General features: G+C 35.9%; 1 protein-coding gene across 7 annotated transcripts in view; it reads left to right on the top strand.

The window, feature by feature from the left end:
* The window catches only part of LOC131078932 (diphthine--ammonia ligase), a 211,421-nt gene that overhangs the window by 155,980 nt on the left and 38,829 nt on the right, over nt 1-16,612 (top strand). For all 7 annotated transcript variants that reach the window (XM_058016786.2, XM_058016782.2, XM_058016783.2 and 4 more), the window contains one exon: nt 12,585-12,931. In XM_058016786.2, the coding sequence (XP_057872769.2) occupies nt 12,585-12,931 (347 nt within the window). The remainder of the gene's footprint in view (nt 1-12,584; nt 12,932-16,612) is intronic.

The raw sequence follows: 16,612 nt of genomic DNA, 5'->3' as shown, positions 1-16,612 counted from the left end.
TTTCACCCGGCTCTTACTAGATCACATTCCTATAATCCTAATGGCAATCGGAGTTAGGTTTGAAGATCGATTAGATGGAGCATCAAATTTTGTATCTTGGAAATTCAGGATCATGCTTGTTTTGAAAGAAAATAAAATTGACTCCCATGTCAAAAGTGAAATTCCTGAACCCTCTGATGATACGGAGAAAATTTAGTGGAGCAAGGACATTGAGAAGGCTCTTAAGATAATTGTGGATTCAGTGAGAGACCACATTGTGCTAGTTATTTCTAAATATGAGACGGCCTTTCAGATGTTCAAAGCACTAGCTGACATTTATGAAATCAACAACACTAGTAGGGCTCTCACCCTAAAGAATCAACTACACCATATAAAGATGAATAAAGGAGAAACAGTTACATCCTATTTCCTGAGGATCACTAAGCTTAGGGATCAACTATCCACTATTGGACATCTAGTAGACAACAAAGAACTTTCTATGATGGCCCTAAATGGACTTCCTACCTCATGGGAATCGTTCATACAAGGAATCAGTGCTCGTTCTAAATTTCCTAAGATTGAGAGATTGAAAACCGATTGCATTCAAGAGGAATCTTGGTTTGTCATAAGAAGAATAAAACAAAACAATGGTAATGAAGACATTCAAGTTCTAAACTCTAATTCCCACAAGAAAGGAAAGAAGAAGAGCTTTAAAAGAAAGAGGGACAACAACTCAAATGGAAGAGGTCTTCAAAGAAGAAGAGAGACATTTCTGAAGTACAATGTTTCAGATGTGACCAATATGGGCACTATGCAATGAAGTGCCCAGACAGGATCAAGCAACAAGCTTCAATGGCAGAAATTAAGAAAGGGAGTGATTCCGAGAAGCTAGTCTTCTACTCAACCCTCCCTAGTCAAGTCACCTCCAGTTCCAACACATGGGTGATTGACAGTGGAACATCTCGACACATCACTGGATTTCGTGAGCACCTAGATACACTTGTGGAAAATTCAAATGAAGAAGTGACAATTGGTGATGACTCAAATTATCCAGTTATGGGAATAGGAACCTGCAATATCAACCTAAAGTCAGGCATATCCCTACAACTGACTGGAGTTCTATTTATACCTGATATAAAGAGAAACCTTGTCTCAGTTTCTGCACTTGAAGATAAGGGTTACAGATTAACCTTTATGGAAGGAAAGGTACTTGCTTGGCCAAAGAACTCCACCATCAAGAAAGCCCACACCATTGGAGTAAGACAAGGGAGCCTCTACAGACTTTGCACCACTCCACCTTTAGCCTTGATTCATGAGACTCCAGATTGGAATGAACTTTGGTACAGAAGATTAGGGCACCTTCATTTTCATGCCCTACCTAAGATAGAGAAGATGGTGATTGGCTTACCCAAGCTAAGTCAAAATTCTGAAGGAGCCTGCAAAGGGTGTGCCTTGGGAAAGAATACTAAAGCGTCCTTTAATTCTAGCTACAGTAAATCCAAAAATGTATTAGAATTAGTTCATTTTGATTTATGTGGACCCATGTCTGTACCCTCCTTAGAGGGATTTTTATATTATGTAATCTTTGTAGATGATTATTCTAGGAAGACTTGGATATATTTTCTGAGGTACAAAGAGTCTGAATAAATCCTTTCTAAATTTAAGGAATTGAAAGCTCTTGCAGAAAATGACAGGTAAGAAAATCATAACCTTAAGAATAGACAATGGGGGGGGACTACAGTTCTCATATGTTTAAAGATTATTATATAAATGCTGGGATTAAGAGGGAGTTAACTGTACCTTATAACCCACAACAAAATGGGGTAGCTGAAAGAAAGAATAGGACTATAGTAGAAGCTACTAGGGCTATGTTGTTTGACCAAATATAGAAACCTCATTTTGGGCTGAAGCATCTAGGACAGTTGTGTACATTGAAAATAGATGTCCTTATTCTCTTCTTGATATTAAAACCCCTGAAGAAACCTTTATTGGTAACAAACCTGACATAAGTCATTTCCGAATCTTTGGGTGTCCAGTCTATATTCATGTCCCCAAAGAAATGAGGTCAAAGTTAGAACCTTCTGGAAAGAAAGGAGTATTTGTTGGGTACAGTGAAACCTCTAAAGCTTACAGAGTATACATACCTGGTCAAAGGCAAATTGAACTAAGTAGAGATGTCATCTTTGAGGAAGACATAGCATTCAGGAGGTCCAAAAGCTCTAATGAATTAGAACACCAAGATCCTCCTACAAGCCTAAATGAGGATTCCACCCTTGAGATTCAGAGGGAGACCCCTGAAAACGATGAGCATGAAGTTGAAGGATTACCTTTAGAAGAACATTATCCCAAAATTAGAAAGAGACCACTTTGGGCTAAAAAGATGCTTCAAGAAGCTGAAAATTATTTTGCTCCAAAGGGGACCTTCAGAGAAAGTAAGAGACCTAACCTATTTTCCATTTATACTACCTTGATGAGTGAGATCATTGATGCGGAACCTTCCTGTGTTGGAGATGCGCTCAAGCATCAAGTTTGGAAAGATGCTATGTCAGAAAAGTATCAGTCAATTCTGAAAAATGATGTTTGGGATATTGTGCCTAGGCCTAAAGGAAAATCTATGGTATCTTCTAAATGGCTCTTCAAAATCAAACATGCAACAAATGGCAGCATTGAGAAGCACAAAGCAAGGTTTGTTGCCAGAGGTTTTTCTCAGAAAGAAGGTATTGACTATGAAGAGACATTTCTGAGCAGTTTTGTCTATTGCAACATCCAAAGGATGGAAAGTCCATCAAATGGATGTCAAGACTGCTTTTCTGAATGGTAAGATTGAAGAAGAAGTTTATTTGGAGCAACCTGAAGGTTTTGTGATTCATAAGGGTGATTCACATGTTTGCAGATTAAAGAATGCTCTATGTGGATTGAAATAGGCCCCCAGAGCATGGTATGAAAGAATTTATCACTATCTCTTGGAATTAGGGTTTTCCAAGAATGAAGCAGATCCAAATCTCTACTACAAGGTAATCAATGGTGAATTATTAATTCTTATTCTTTATGTTGATGATCTACTAATCACAGGAGAGGATAATGTGTGAACCTAGGGAAATATATCTTGTTGCTGCAAAGCATATTCTGAGATATCTTCAAGGAACTATTGGTTTTGGTCTTAAATTTAAACATGTAGAACTTGACCTACATGGATTCACTGATTCTGATTGGGCTGGAAGCATAGTTGACAGGAAAAGCACGAGGATGTTGCTTCAGTTTAGGATCAGGAATGATGTCATGGATATATAGAAAACAGTCTTCAGTTACTCAGAGTTCTACAGAAGCTGAATACATTGCAGCCTCCATGGGAGCAAGAGAAGCTGTATGGCTCCGGAAATTGTTTGTAGGACTGTTTGGTCAGCCCTTAAAACCTACTGTCATCTATTGTGACAATCAGAGTTGCATCAAGCTTTCAATGAATCTAGTATTTCATGACAGGTCTAAACACTTTGAGATTCTTTATCACTATGTTCGGGATATGGTGGAAAGGAATGTGATCCGACTGAATTATATTAGTACAGGTGATTAGATTGCAGACATTCTTACCAAGCCTTTGTCTAGCATCAAGATTGAACACTTTAGAGATAAACTTGGTATGGTTGAAAATGTTAGTTAATTTTGAGATAGAGTCTCATTTATTTTGATATACTAATATATTTAAAGATGTTTAATGTGTAAACTCTTTCATTTGTCATGTGTGTGACTCCATGACTTCATGGGCCTTCTGTGAACATTATTGAAGGGTGAGGACTTTTCAATAATGAACACTTGTTTCAAATTGATATTTTAAGGTGACGATTTTACAATTATCAACTTATCTATCTTGATGGATATCATGTGACTTGATATCTGTGGACATGTCATGATAGTATATATATCTCTGAGACATTATTGTAGATATTTGTTGGTTGATATCATTAAATAAACCATAATTATGATAGAGATCTTCATGGTGAATATTATGAACATAATATTCGTGGACATGCCATGAAATCATTATCAATATGGTAGGCATCATGTGACTTGATGCTAGTGCACATACCTTACTTGATGACTATGAGTTATGGTGAGTATCATGAGACTTGATATTCATTGTTGAACCATATCTCTTAATATCACTATGGTGTGATATCTCTTCTCTTCACAATCAATGGATGAATTGTGATGTTTTCTCTAACATGAAATGTGTCCTCCCTAGTTAAGAGGGAGTGTTAATTTTTGTAACATCAGTCGTGCTATTTCATGATTCCGATGTATTAATTTGATTACATGTTAACATATATACTAATAGATTAACTATTAGTATATACGTTGACAAACGATGAATAAATCAAAATTAACTTATTGCATTTAACCAATGGTTACACCGTTAGTTGTTATCGGGTTGTAAGCGATTCTTAACAAATCGCACTCCTTCTGATCGGGTAAGTAAATAATGCTAGTTAACGTGCTATGGTGAGAGGTACGTAGGGAAGAGATGTGTCTTCCCACGTGGGAAGACATATCTCTTCACTACGTAACCCCTCATCCATTTATATAACATGCATACATTGAGGAGGATGCACACACCGAAATCGATAAGTGTGGTGCATCCTTCAAATCACACTATAGCAGATAAAATACAACTTTCAGGTCATATCTCCATCTCTCCTATTTTCTTGATCACAGAATTTTGAAAGAACTTAACACTATGAAATGGAAAAAGTCAATGATGTTTCTATAGCTTCAGGGACAAAATAGATGATTCTCAATATCTCTAGCACAACTTCCTACCTTAATTTTTTGTTGTTCAATGTATGTGGTGTATTGTTGCAATATCTCTACTTCTAGCACAACTTGCAGCCTTTATTCTTGGTTATTCAATGTGTATGAACAAATTTAGTGGGAGAGATGATCCCTACGAATTTCTCTTCCATAGTAGTGATAGCATTGAAAGCACCAACAACTAAATAAACTTCTAAAATCCATGTCCATTTATATTCATCAAAATAAAAGAAGGGGAATAATAGGAAAAGAAAATAAGAGAAAGAGGAAGAAGAAGAGAAAGAGGCAGTTTTCAAGGTATTCATTAATTCTTGACTCCAACTCTTGAGCTTGTTGCTCAATGTACCTATGTAGCTTGCATGATGGATAATTTGGTTTTTGGGCATCTATGTATTATTTGTTGATGAATGTACCTATGTTATGAGCTTGTTTGGATATAATGCTTATTTTTTGTAATACAATCACCATAGTAACTTGGTGACTTAGTGGTGTGTAATAATGTCGCTATCATTTAATATTTAGAAGAATGGACAAGTGTCATAGTTTTAATAGTTAGTTACATCTCTCAAACTCTATATTGTTAGAATAATATATTGTGCTTAGTGCTCGTTGTTAATATGGTATCATAGTTAGATGGAGCTGCCATATATGTAGTGGGATGTTAATAGAGGAGCCACTTGAAAGAATGTAGCATTTAGGTTGTAGTTTCACATTTGCTGGTCAGGGTTCATAAAAAACACAAGACAACAAAAGCAAGATCACTTAGCCCAAAATCTTGCCAAAAATTGTATTTTTTAGAAAATCATGACATGAAGGGTGGCAACAACCTTGTATTGAAAATGCAAAGTTGCATACTTTGTAGGCAAAGAAGGGCATAAAACACAATCACCAACTTTTGCATTTTGTATATACAATAGAAAGAGGTTATGATTCACAATAATTGTAGAAGGTCATGAGGGAAAATAAAATAAAATAAAAATAATTAAATATGAAGGTTGGGTGGAACCCTTGAAGGGTACAATGAATATTTGCAATGATTTTTGAAGTAGGTAGTTTGAAAAGTTGTTTTTAAGGGCATGTGAGAAAAAAAGAAGTTTGTGGTATTAAAGAACATTGTCGTTATGGTCACATGGGAGAATCACATGATAGTTTGCTACTTTGAAACCTTGGTTGTGAGTCTCACCCATCAAAGTGGTTGTTTAGGGTATTTATATTTGTATTTAAAAAAATATTTTTAATCCAAATTTTTTTGTATGGGTTTGAATTTTTTTGTGTTCACATTCAGTTTTTTGGGGGGATTTTTAACATTTTTGTGAGAATGGAAATCCAACTATATCTAGTAATTTAGATGTATAAAATTCATCCAAGAAATATGAGATAATTTGAATAAATTGTTTCAAGCAAAAGCAATTAATGCAAAATTTCCTCAAAAGGTTTTAGCTATTTAGATTCAAGTTCGATAATGGAGTCATTATATCCAGCTACATAAGCGATATGAGGTCTCTCATTAGACATCTAGCAACATTCAATGCTATCGTAGAAGATGAGGATGCTGAAGCCATTTTATCAAATTGTCTACCATCTAAATACAAGAGTGCCATATTTACTATTATTCAATGTCCAGACACATCCTCAAACTCTAGAAGATATAATTTTGGCTAATTTAGTTAAAGAATAGAGAACAATTACAAAAGATACGAAAGACGATCTTCATAATGAGAGTACATTACATGCAATAAACAATTATAGAATATTAGATTAAGGAAAATGGGAGATTGTGTTATTACTACAAGAAAAAGAAGTCACATGCTTAGTACTATAGAATTTAAGCTAATGATGCTCTCAAGGGAAAGCTCAAAGACAAACCAAATGAATTTAATATAGGCACTATTAAAGATACACTAGATGCTACTAGGGGTGAAGAATTCATTGCGGAAGAATAGTAATTTTTAGCAGCCAATGGTTTGAAAACATAGAGGGATCTTATGTAGATTAAGATCACCATGGATGGCTGCCCATTAAGTTTAGGAGTTAGTGGATTTTAGGAATTATATCCTTACAAGGGTCATGAGACAACTTGATGGAGCACTATAGATGTAGCTCAACATCAATGGTGAAGGGCACACAATATATTGAGAGGGCGGAGATAAGTCAAATATCCCAAATTAAACTTAATTACACATTAATTGTCATAAATCACTTCTTCAAGCAAGAACCTTAAAAAAACAATGTTGCTCTTACAAATCTTCTTAATGATGTAGTAATTAAACAAAACATAAAAACACACATATACACAAAGAATACTAGATCTACGTGGAAACCTAAGATGGGAAAACCCACTGTGAGAATATTTGCTTGGATCTACTACCCAAACCAGCCTCACAAAAATAATGAATCACTTACAACATGAAGTATGCACCAACCTACCGGCGACACCAATCGCCAACACAAAGATCTAAACACCAACTCAATAGGTAAGACACTAGTTCTATTGGAATACAAAGATATGAATTTCGAACCTTCAAGACTGAAAAAATCAACTTGCGCTTATCTGGTCAACATTCAAACACTCTCCCACACTGCATATGATCTTTTGATGAAACCACACAATGATTGGAATGCAACTCACATTACCAAATCCGACTGCACATCAATCATCTTGATAATTACATTGAAGTCCTAATTACATTGATAATTACATTGAAGTCCTAATTACATAGCTTTCCAAGATCTAGGACAAATTGTAGATCACTATAAATATGCATTACAATTACAATTACATTCATAACTTGGCCCAAAACATAAAAACAATATTCGCAAGTCGGTCACACCAAATTTCTTAACCAAACATGTAATAGGCTAGTCCCATAGCCCACATGCTAATCCAAAAGAGAGAACATGCTATACGGTTCCCAATGTAGCCCTATTTGGTCCCAACGATCATCCACATGCTACCTTCAGTGAGCACACACTACAAACCTCTGGTGCATCGAATTGGAACAACGACCCACCAGATTAACTAGTACAGTGACCCTTTTTTCACTTACAACTCATTGACCACAAAAGATGAACTCTAGAAACTCTAGATTATGATGAATCACGTGTAGACATACTCTCCTTTCAAAAAGCAGGACAAAACTCACAACTGTGAAGAAATGGGGAACGTAACAAATTACCAGTGCAAGCTCACTATTTGAGTAACTTACCTCATACATTTCGTACCATACTTCTAAATCACTTCCATTGACAAGATTATATGCATTATGATACTACAAACATCGATGGCACACTCGTAGAGTACTCGACAAGTTTCAAAAACTCGCTGAGTTTTTGAGCTCTGCGAGTTTCTATGACTTTAACTCGCAGCAAAAACTCGGTGAGTTTCTTTAAAAAACTCAGCTAGACTAGAAAAAGAGGCCCAAACATGTCAAAAAATTATCATTTTTTGTTTTTTAGGTCAGTTTCATTCTCTTCATCAAAATATACACATGAAATATAACATTTAAGTATAAGTGGTATTTCAATATGCCTTTTTCCTTTATTATACTTTATAACACCCGACACCTTTATAAAATAATAAAAGTATTTTTGGCCTCGCAGGGCAGCGCCCCTTGACCCCGCCTTGTATCGCGTAAGGGGCAATGCCCCTTGACCCCAACTTGGGGGCGCTGCCCCCAAACCCCCGTCAAAAAATATAGGGGGAAACTGCGCTGATGGAAGTAGGGAAAATTTACCTCCGAGTCTGATTAGGCTCCATATAACAACAGAATTAGCATTGAAGAAATCTTGGTATTATACATTTTAGAGTTGAAAGTTTGAAACTATCAGTATGAATGATGAAATTTCAAATATTGCGTGTTTGTAGATCTCCACCAAGATCTAGACCTATCTCTCTACCCCTCTTTTTCTCACCCTCAGAACTAGGAAGATCTCCATTGGGAAGAGGAAGAGGAATAGTAAATAGTTTTAGCTAGAGCTGGGAAGAGGAAGTTGTAATTGTAATTTGTAATGATGTATTTACTTTTGGTTTTACAAAAACTATTTACTATTTTGCTTCCAGCCATCAGCATTCCTCATGAGGATGCGATTTTGTAGACACTTTGCATTTAAATATATCTAGATTCATCTTGTTTCTTTTGTGTTATCATTTATTGACTCATTGGATGCATCTTCTCATTAAATTTTGCAAAAAAATGCATTTTTAATTAAAATTAAGCGTGTTTTTACGTTGCCGAGTTTCTCGCCAAGTTTTTCCGAGTTTTTCCCGAGTTTTTCCGAGTTTTCCTCGAGTTTTTGCCGAGTTTTTTTCTTAGGGGCTTGGCGAGTCAAGCCGAGTCGCGAGTAGTCCAACTATGCTACAAATATTCCTCAATTGATTCCACCAACATGGCTAACTACAATACTTCCGCAACTCAAAATGCTCTGATATGACATGACAGTTTTATGCATTCTTCATTCTTCCGGATGCCAGTGCATCAATGACAACTGACTAGCACATTTGACACTCCTTTGACATCAAAGACAACATTCCTTTGGCATCAATGGCAACATATGTTCAATAGATGGTTGTCTAATAATTTAGGGGATTTCTAATTGTAATTTAAGAGTTAGGGAGGTAGAATTTGGGAACTTAGGAATAAAGCTTAGGAACTACAATTCTATGAGGGTTACAAAGCAACTTGGTGGAGTTTTGTTTGATCCAAGAACAATTTTAAGAAATGCCTTTGGAGAATATATTGTTTCATTCGGTTACCATGTTTTTAGTTTTCAATTAGTGTGTTGGTATTTTCTACTTTCGTTATAGTAAGTCTTAAGTCAGGGTATTAGAATAGAATGCTTACTTTAGCATGCAATCACCATCGTGACACAGTGACTTGGTGGTTTGTAATAGTATTAGCTATTATTAGTATTTTTTAATTGTGGAAAAGTATCATATTTTTAATTATTGGTCACATTATCAAACTCTATATGAGATTTACCTCTTTGTAATCATCACCCCAATATTTTAGAATAGCATATTGTTCTTATTGCTCTTTTATGATAGCATTCATTAAAAGGTAAGTTGCCAAAATGAGTACATGGACGGGTATTGATATGTGGGTATGGTGCCTCGATATGGAAGAATTTATTGGGGGTTGTAGGTTTGATTACAACTTTACAAAACACATACAAAGATCATAAATATATAAAATATGCAAAAAGGAATTAAAGCCAAAATACCATACTAAGCAAATCTAAATATATATTAATAATACTTGATAAATATAAATATTATCTAGAAATAAAAATTTATAGACAAAAGTATACAAATTTTATGAAAAGATAAACTAGAAAAGTAAAATTATCTAAGAAATAAAGTATTTATTTAATAAATGGTTCTGAATTATATATAACAATAAGACAATTGTATAAATAATATAAAAAATAAAAGATTATAATATCAAAACATAAGAGATAAATTGTATAACAAGAGAATGGAGGACGCAGGACAAGCAACACAAAATCAAGTTGCGACTTTTTTCAAGGTATCAAATTTATTCTTGACTTCAATTTTTGGGCTTGTCGTGCAATGTGCGTATGTACTTTGCGTGATGAATTTAGTTTTTGGGCATCTTTCAATAAAACTATGAATCATGTTTTATATTATGTTTTCCATGATTAATAGTCCATCCATTAAATTTTCAAATCAATGAATTATTTCTTTACTTTTTAAAATTTTAACTTTTTGTAATTTGTTTATGTTATTTTTAGGTATTTTTCGTTTATTTGTAATTTAAAGTCATTAATTTTGAATATTTTAATAATAGCTTGTTCTGAGAATTCAGAAATATTTTTGTCTGTCCTTAAAATCCATCCCCCCCCATCCTCAATCGTTTTGCTAAAATTCTGTCTAGTTTGAATAAATGAATCTATGGTTTACTTCCATGTTTGTTTCATATTTTCAGTGTCAATTTGGTTAGGTCAAAATGATCGAATATGCCATTTTACTAGTTTTGAGGTACATGTAATAATGTTTTAGCTTAGAGTATATTTGGAAATTTCATGGATAACTATGTGAGAAAACAAAAAAAATTCTCTACTTCATTCCATCTTGATATTTCCATAGTTTCACATTTATTTATCATGGTAATAAATTGCTCCTCAATTAGTTGAGGTGAAAAGTTAAATTGCAATGTACCCTTTTTGTACAAATCCTAGTTCTTTCCCTAAATCACCATTTCTATGAAAAACTACAAATGGAACAAGATGTGTACCTGATTGAGATCTTGCGGTAGGTTAGGAAACCATTGAAATGTATATAAACCATAATATAAAATCTTCTAAAAAGGATAATCAAACATAAATTCTCTATACCTAGGGTCAAGAACATAAATTTAACCCTAGCTATGTCTAATTCCTTATTGGAACTCAACCATAAGAGAGTGGGAGTAAGGAGGAAGAATAAGGTGTCCAAGAGATCCTCTACCCTAGGCCCAAGAGCGGATTGAAAGCCAGAGCCCCCTTGGCCTCATGGGACCATCGGTCAACTACCATGAGGTGGTCTACCTAGTGAGGTATCCTAACACCGTTCTCCTTCATTACTTCCATCCTTATCCTTCTTCTTGTGATTGGAATTACCCTTTAAGTCTTTTTCTCCGAAATTAACCATATCTTGTGGGGTTAGGTAGAGAATGTAACCAAGTTCCTTGACTCCTCCATGTAAGGGCCCTCAAAGTTCTAGACGCCACTTTGGTCGTTCTAGAACGGCCTACTTACGAGCCCCTCGTCACCCCTTCATTACATCACATACCCTTCCTTACAAGAATGTATTTCTAAACATACTTCGTTATGCTTTTAAGTTGTGTATTACATATATATGATGAGTAAAGCATACCATGAATATATTACATACATTTATGTCTAGTTAACATAGTTGTAAGTTTCTAAGATAACTAAGTCATTAACTGACATTGTTAATTCTAGTTGTTGTTATTCTTAACTCTTGCAGACCTAATGATTAATTTCAGAATACTCATGCTTAAAGCATAGCATAGATCTTACAAGTAATTTGGACCTCTTTCCTTTCTCTTGATTGGAACTGTTGCTGTCCTAACCACTGCTGTTGCTGACTGAATTTAATCTCCTGCCTTCGATGGATAATGGAATCTGCTTGCCCCTTTATTGTTTTTTATTTTCTCTCTTATGTGAATTAATTATCCATCTCTGTCCTTAATTACATTCATCGCTACCTTAGTTGATAATAAGATTACTCCTCAATAACAATTATATATGCCTTGATTGCTGTCTTTCTGAAGTCGTGATTTTCAATTAATTGTTGATCCCTGGTCCTCCTCTCTATCACCCCCGTCCTCCTTTCTTATATTGTCCTCCATCGCTGAAGGGATGTATCAGTTGGGGGTGAACCTTCCCTTCAAAGGGTGGCGCCTCCTCTTGACTCTTAATCGCTGCTCTTAACTATTTGTTGCCTTAACAAATCGTTTGCTGTCTAATCCATTATCCTAATGGATTGCACTTGCTGCTTCCTTTCTTAACACATGGTGATTACTCTTGCTCTCTCCTTAGCATGTTAATGATACCTATCCAATCGCTGAACCAAATGCATGCAATGTCTTCTTTTCCTTTGATTAATTTGATTTAGGTTATTGTATATATGTATTCGCTGCAAGGGGCATGACATGAATTCTTGTAGCTTCTTTCCATCATGTGATGTGTCTTTGATTGAAAGTTAATTTGATATTTACCTATATTGTAAACAGTATTGATTATGTAAATTAACCAATGCTATTTTATTCATACAGGCAACATTGCATAGGCAGATTCTTTATATGGCTGGTCAGCTGGGGCTTGATCCTCCTACAATGCTGCTTGTTTCGGGAGGTGCAGGTGTACAGATGCAGCAAGCATTAATTAATTGTGAAGCAGTGGTGAAAGAATTTGGTTGCAAGTTAGTCTCTTCTTTAATCAGTCTTACAGTGTACTGCCCCGCCTTCCTCACATCATGTGAAAGAAGTGAAATATGCAATACTTTAGTGAAATATATGCATAAGGAGACAACATTGGGTGGAGATTCCAGCAAAATCACAAGGAATTCTGAAAGTAATCGACCTCCTATTCTTTTCATTCTTGCCGCTATGCTGCCAAAAGGGTATCTCCTATTATTTTTAGTTTCAACTTTAAAGTGAATTTTTACACAAGCAAATTTCTTTATTAATGTCTTATCATGCAAATTTTGAATTTAGCATTGGTTTATATGATGGTAAAGCTGAGCCATTTGTTATACTTGGAAAAAACTATCATAAGGAGCTATAAAATGAAATTAGTCTGCCTTCTTTACCAAGATAAACAAATCTCTTTGATTGAGTCCCTAAAACAATGTAGATACTATATTTTCTATCAAGATGGTTTTTACCAGTTGCCTTAGTTGCAAAGTCATCTATGAAACAATGGACAGGTTACAATCGTCTCTTTTAGTACTATCAAAATTCACAGTTCTTTCTCTTGAACAAAGAAAGGGATGACTATGTTTCTAGAAAGAAATTTAAAGCTCCAAGGTACCCCATTATAGATCCATGGATCTGGAAAAAGAGTTAATTCAGAAAGAAATATTTTTGACTTAATTTTTAAAACTGTTTTGCAAATAAAAACGTGTTTAGTGTTGTTTGTTTGAGCAGACAGGCCATCATTTGCTAGGCCCATTTTTCAATTTCATGCTTATCATTTGAACCTTGGTAGGAAATCAAACAACCAGGAAGCTTGGTTTCGAAATATTGTTTGTGAATCCAAATGAGCTGATTTATAAAGCTATAAGAACTCTGCAACCCGACCAACCAGGGCCTTGCATCTCAAATGATTGCTATCAATCACAGTAGTTTTCATATTGGTTCTTATATTAATAGTGCCACTAGTTTTTGTCCTTGTCCTTTTGCACATGGTATCTGTCACCATGATAGATGGCTTTTGAATATGGCAATTTCTGATGTATCAAGACTGGATCTTCTCTACAGTTTGATTTGGGAATATTTTGAAGAGGTAAAGAAAAGCACTAAGGTACTAATGCCTTATTTATCCCTTGAAAGAATCAAAAATGATTTTTTATCAGTTTTTTTGAATGGCCTGCCATGCATGCAAAACATGTAAGCATGCCAAAGGCACACAAATTGTTTGTCTATATTTGTCAACTGAATGTTACCCAGTTGACTTCAATGATTACTGATTTGCAAAAAAAAGAATATCTGATAAGCCTTGGACATTTTCAAAATGATCATCTGAGAGCTCCGGAATAAATTCTAAAGATCCACTAATTTATAGAGGAAATGAGCATATAATGTAATGTGTGTGTGAGATAATTTATTATGCGAGGAAGTTAAATTTGGTTGCAACTTACATTTTTTAGTTGAATTATGTATTTAGACATAAAACCTTCTGTAATATAAATACATATGTTTATGCATATCCAATACTCCACCCTAATGACTAATTAGATACAACTCCAAGCTTGTCTGTAAATTTTACAAATTGATCAGGTCCAAGTGATTGAGTCATTGTTTCTGTAGTTTGTACTTGTGTGGCACAATGATGAAGACAAATGTTGAATGTAGTGAAGATGAACCTCAGTATGTTTGGTTCTAGCATGATATACACCGTTTTTCACCAATTGATAATTACAGTACAATGGAGTTGATGTCACTGGGTTCAGTTGGAAGTCATAGAGTAGCTGTTGCAACCATATGGCCTCACAACTTGCAGTAACTGCCTTGTACTCTTGTTTAGTGAAGGCAAGATGACTATATGGTGGTGCTTTCTTTGTCATGAAACACTTTGTAAATTCATAACAAAAGCATATCCAATAGTTGATCTCATTGTGTCAACTAAAGTTACAAGACTCGGACTCGCCTCGAACTTGATAAGCTGATTTTTGACTTAGACTCAGACTTGGCGCCCAGACTCGGCCGAGACTCGGCAAATTGAAAAACCCAAGAAATTCAAATTTTTTTAACGATTTCAAACTTCTTTCATGCATTTTTTAATAAATAAACATTAAAGACACAATAATCTCATCAAATAGAAGCACATACACAAGTTTACATTGATCACATAAGTATAAGTGCAAATTTTAGGCTTGCGCTAAAGGAAATAAGCTACACATTAGAAATATAGATAGTGTCAAATGTCTACAAAATTCATGGAATATGAAATCCATGTCATCAAAAGTTCAAAACATATATCGAGTTCAACATAAAAGCCAAACATGTGTTATTGACCCCTAACATCAGCCCCCCCAAAAAAGTGGTCGTCTCCAGACAACAAGCGCTGGAATAACAAAACAAAAGACTAAGACTGAGAAGGGGGAGGGGGCGTCCCTGTCGTGGTTGAAGAAGAAGGTTGTTGCCCTGTGTGGAGTCTGAGGTTCTTCTTGACTATCAGCTGCCGCTCCCGTGCCTTTTTGACTATGTGTGTGGCCTCCAATAGTTTTTTGTCCTTCTGCTCCATCTATAGAGCAAGCTTAGCCACCTGTTCTGCCAGCACCTGTACCTCCCTCTGCATGTTGCAACGGGCCTCATAAGTAGTCACCTTTGTCTCTACCTCAATCCTCAGGTTCTTGTCTACTACAGCTAACTTCGCACACTTCTCCCCTTCTCCAATTTTGTTGCGTACAGCTGCTGGGTTTGCTGCTCTATCTGACTTTGTCGCATCTGTAGGTAGACATTACGAAAAGATCCTTCCATACTGCTCAAGGTGGCGCCCAAGGTGCCCACTCCCTCCACCAGTCACATGTGCGTCCACTCTTGTACCATTTCCGGTGTACTACTGTCTGGCCACCGTGCTGCTCAAAGTGGCATGCAAACTCGTCCGCACATCCGGAAGTCATGAAGTGGCACAGCTTCTCAGCGTCAGCTGAGTTGTCGGCATCCATCTGTCTAGTCAACTGTGCCATTCCGCGTGCTATATCTGAAATCCCCTGTAGCTCCCCAAAGAATTGTTGAAGCGAACCTGCTGGATTTCTAGGGTCTGGCGGGGTGAGGTAAAGACCTGCCAGTAGTCCTTCGGACATGCTCTCCTCAACATCGATGATCTTCGGGCCATGTCCACCACCTCCAGTTGCTCTGTTCTGCTCCTCTACAGACGTCCTCTCATCTTGATCTGTGATAAGAGTGGTCCTATGCTGTGTCTGGCTCCGTCCAACTGCCATGGCGTGTGGTGAGGGCGAGGTGGGAGGGTGAGGTATGAGTGCAAACTGCCCTAGCCACCCGTCCAGAGATGCATCTGTCTACCCCAACTATAATGATAATAATAATACCTCTAATTGAAATCTCAATCCGAAGTTTGGACATTCATATGGTAGAGTTTACTATTTTCATGGCTGGTGTTCATTTAGTTATCAATCCAGGAACGTAAAACTTGAAATGGGTCTGCAATATATATGCAATAAGCTCCTTAAAGGATTATTTTGCATTACTGCAGTAACTAACATTATGCAGGAAGGAAAGGCAGGAATTGAAATCATAAAAGGCTACTTGAAAGCTTCACAAAACACTGCTGAAATGATCTAATTAAAATAACAGAAATCACACCGTTCTGTCTTGGCTGCAGGAACAGTCAACGGATCTATTTCCAGTGGCTGCAGGAACAATCTAGTCATGAACTTCTACTGCAACTAAGTAAAAACTAACTTCAATGATCATAAACACAGGATCATTGACCAAGTGGGCCCCCTTGGATGAGTGATATCAAACTCCCAGCAAAGTACTATTAACAGATCAGAACAACATATTCTTATTCATTTCTTCCTAAAAATGATTACATATTCTAAAAGAGAAAAATTCAG

This window comes from Cryptomeria japonica, chromosome 8 (assembly GCF_030272615.1).
Source record: "Cryptomeria japonica chromosome 8, Sugi_1.0, whole genome shotgun sequence".
Classification (NCBI taxonomy): Eukaryota; Viridiplantae; Streptophyta; class Pinopsida; order Cupressales; family Cupressaceae; genus Cryptomeria; species Cryptomeria japonica.
Note: the sequence above shows the minus strand (reverse complement) of the source record. Positions and strands in the feature narration are given on the sequence as shown.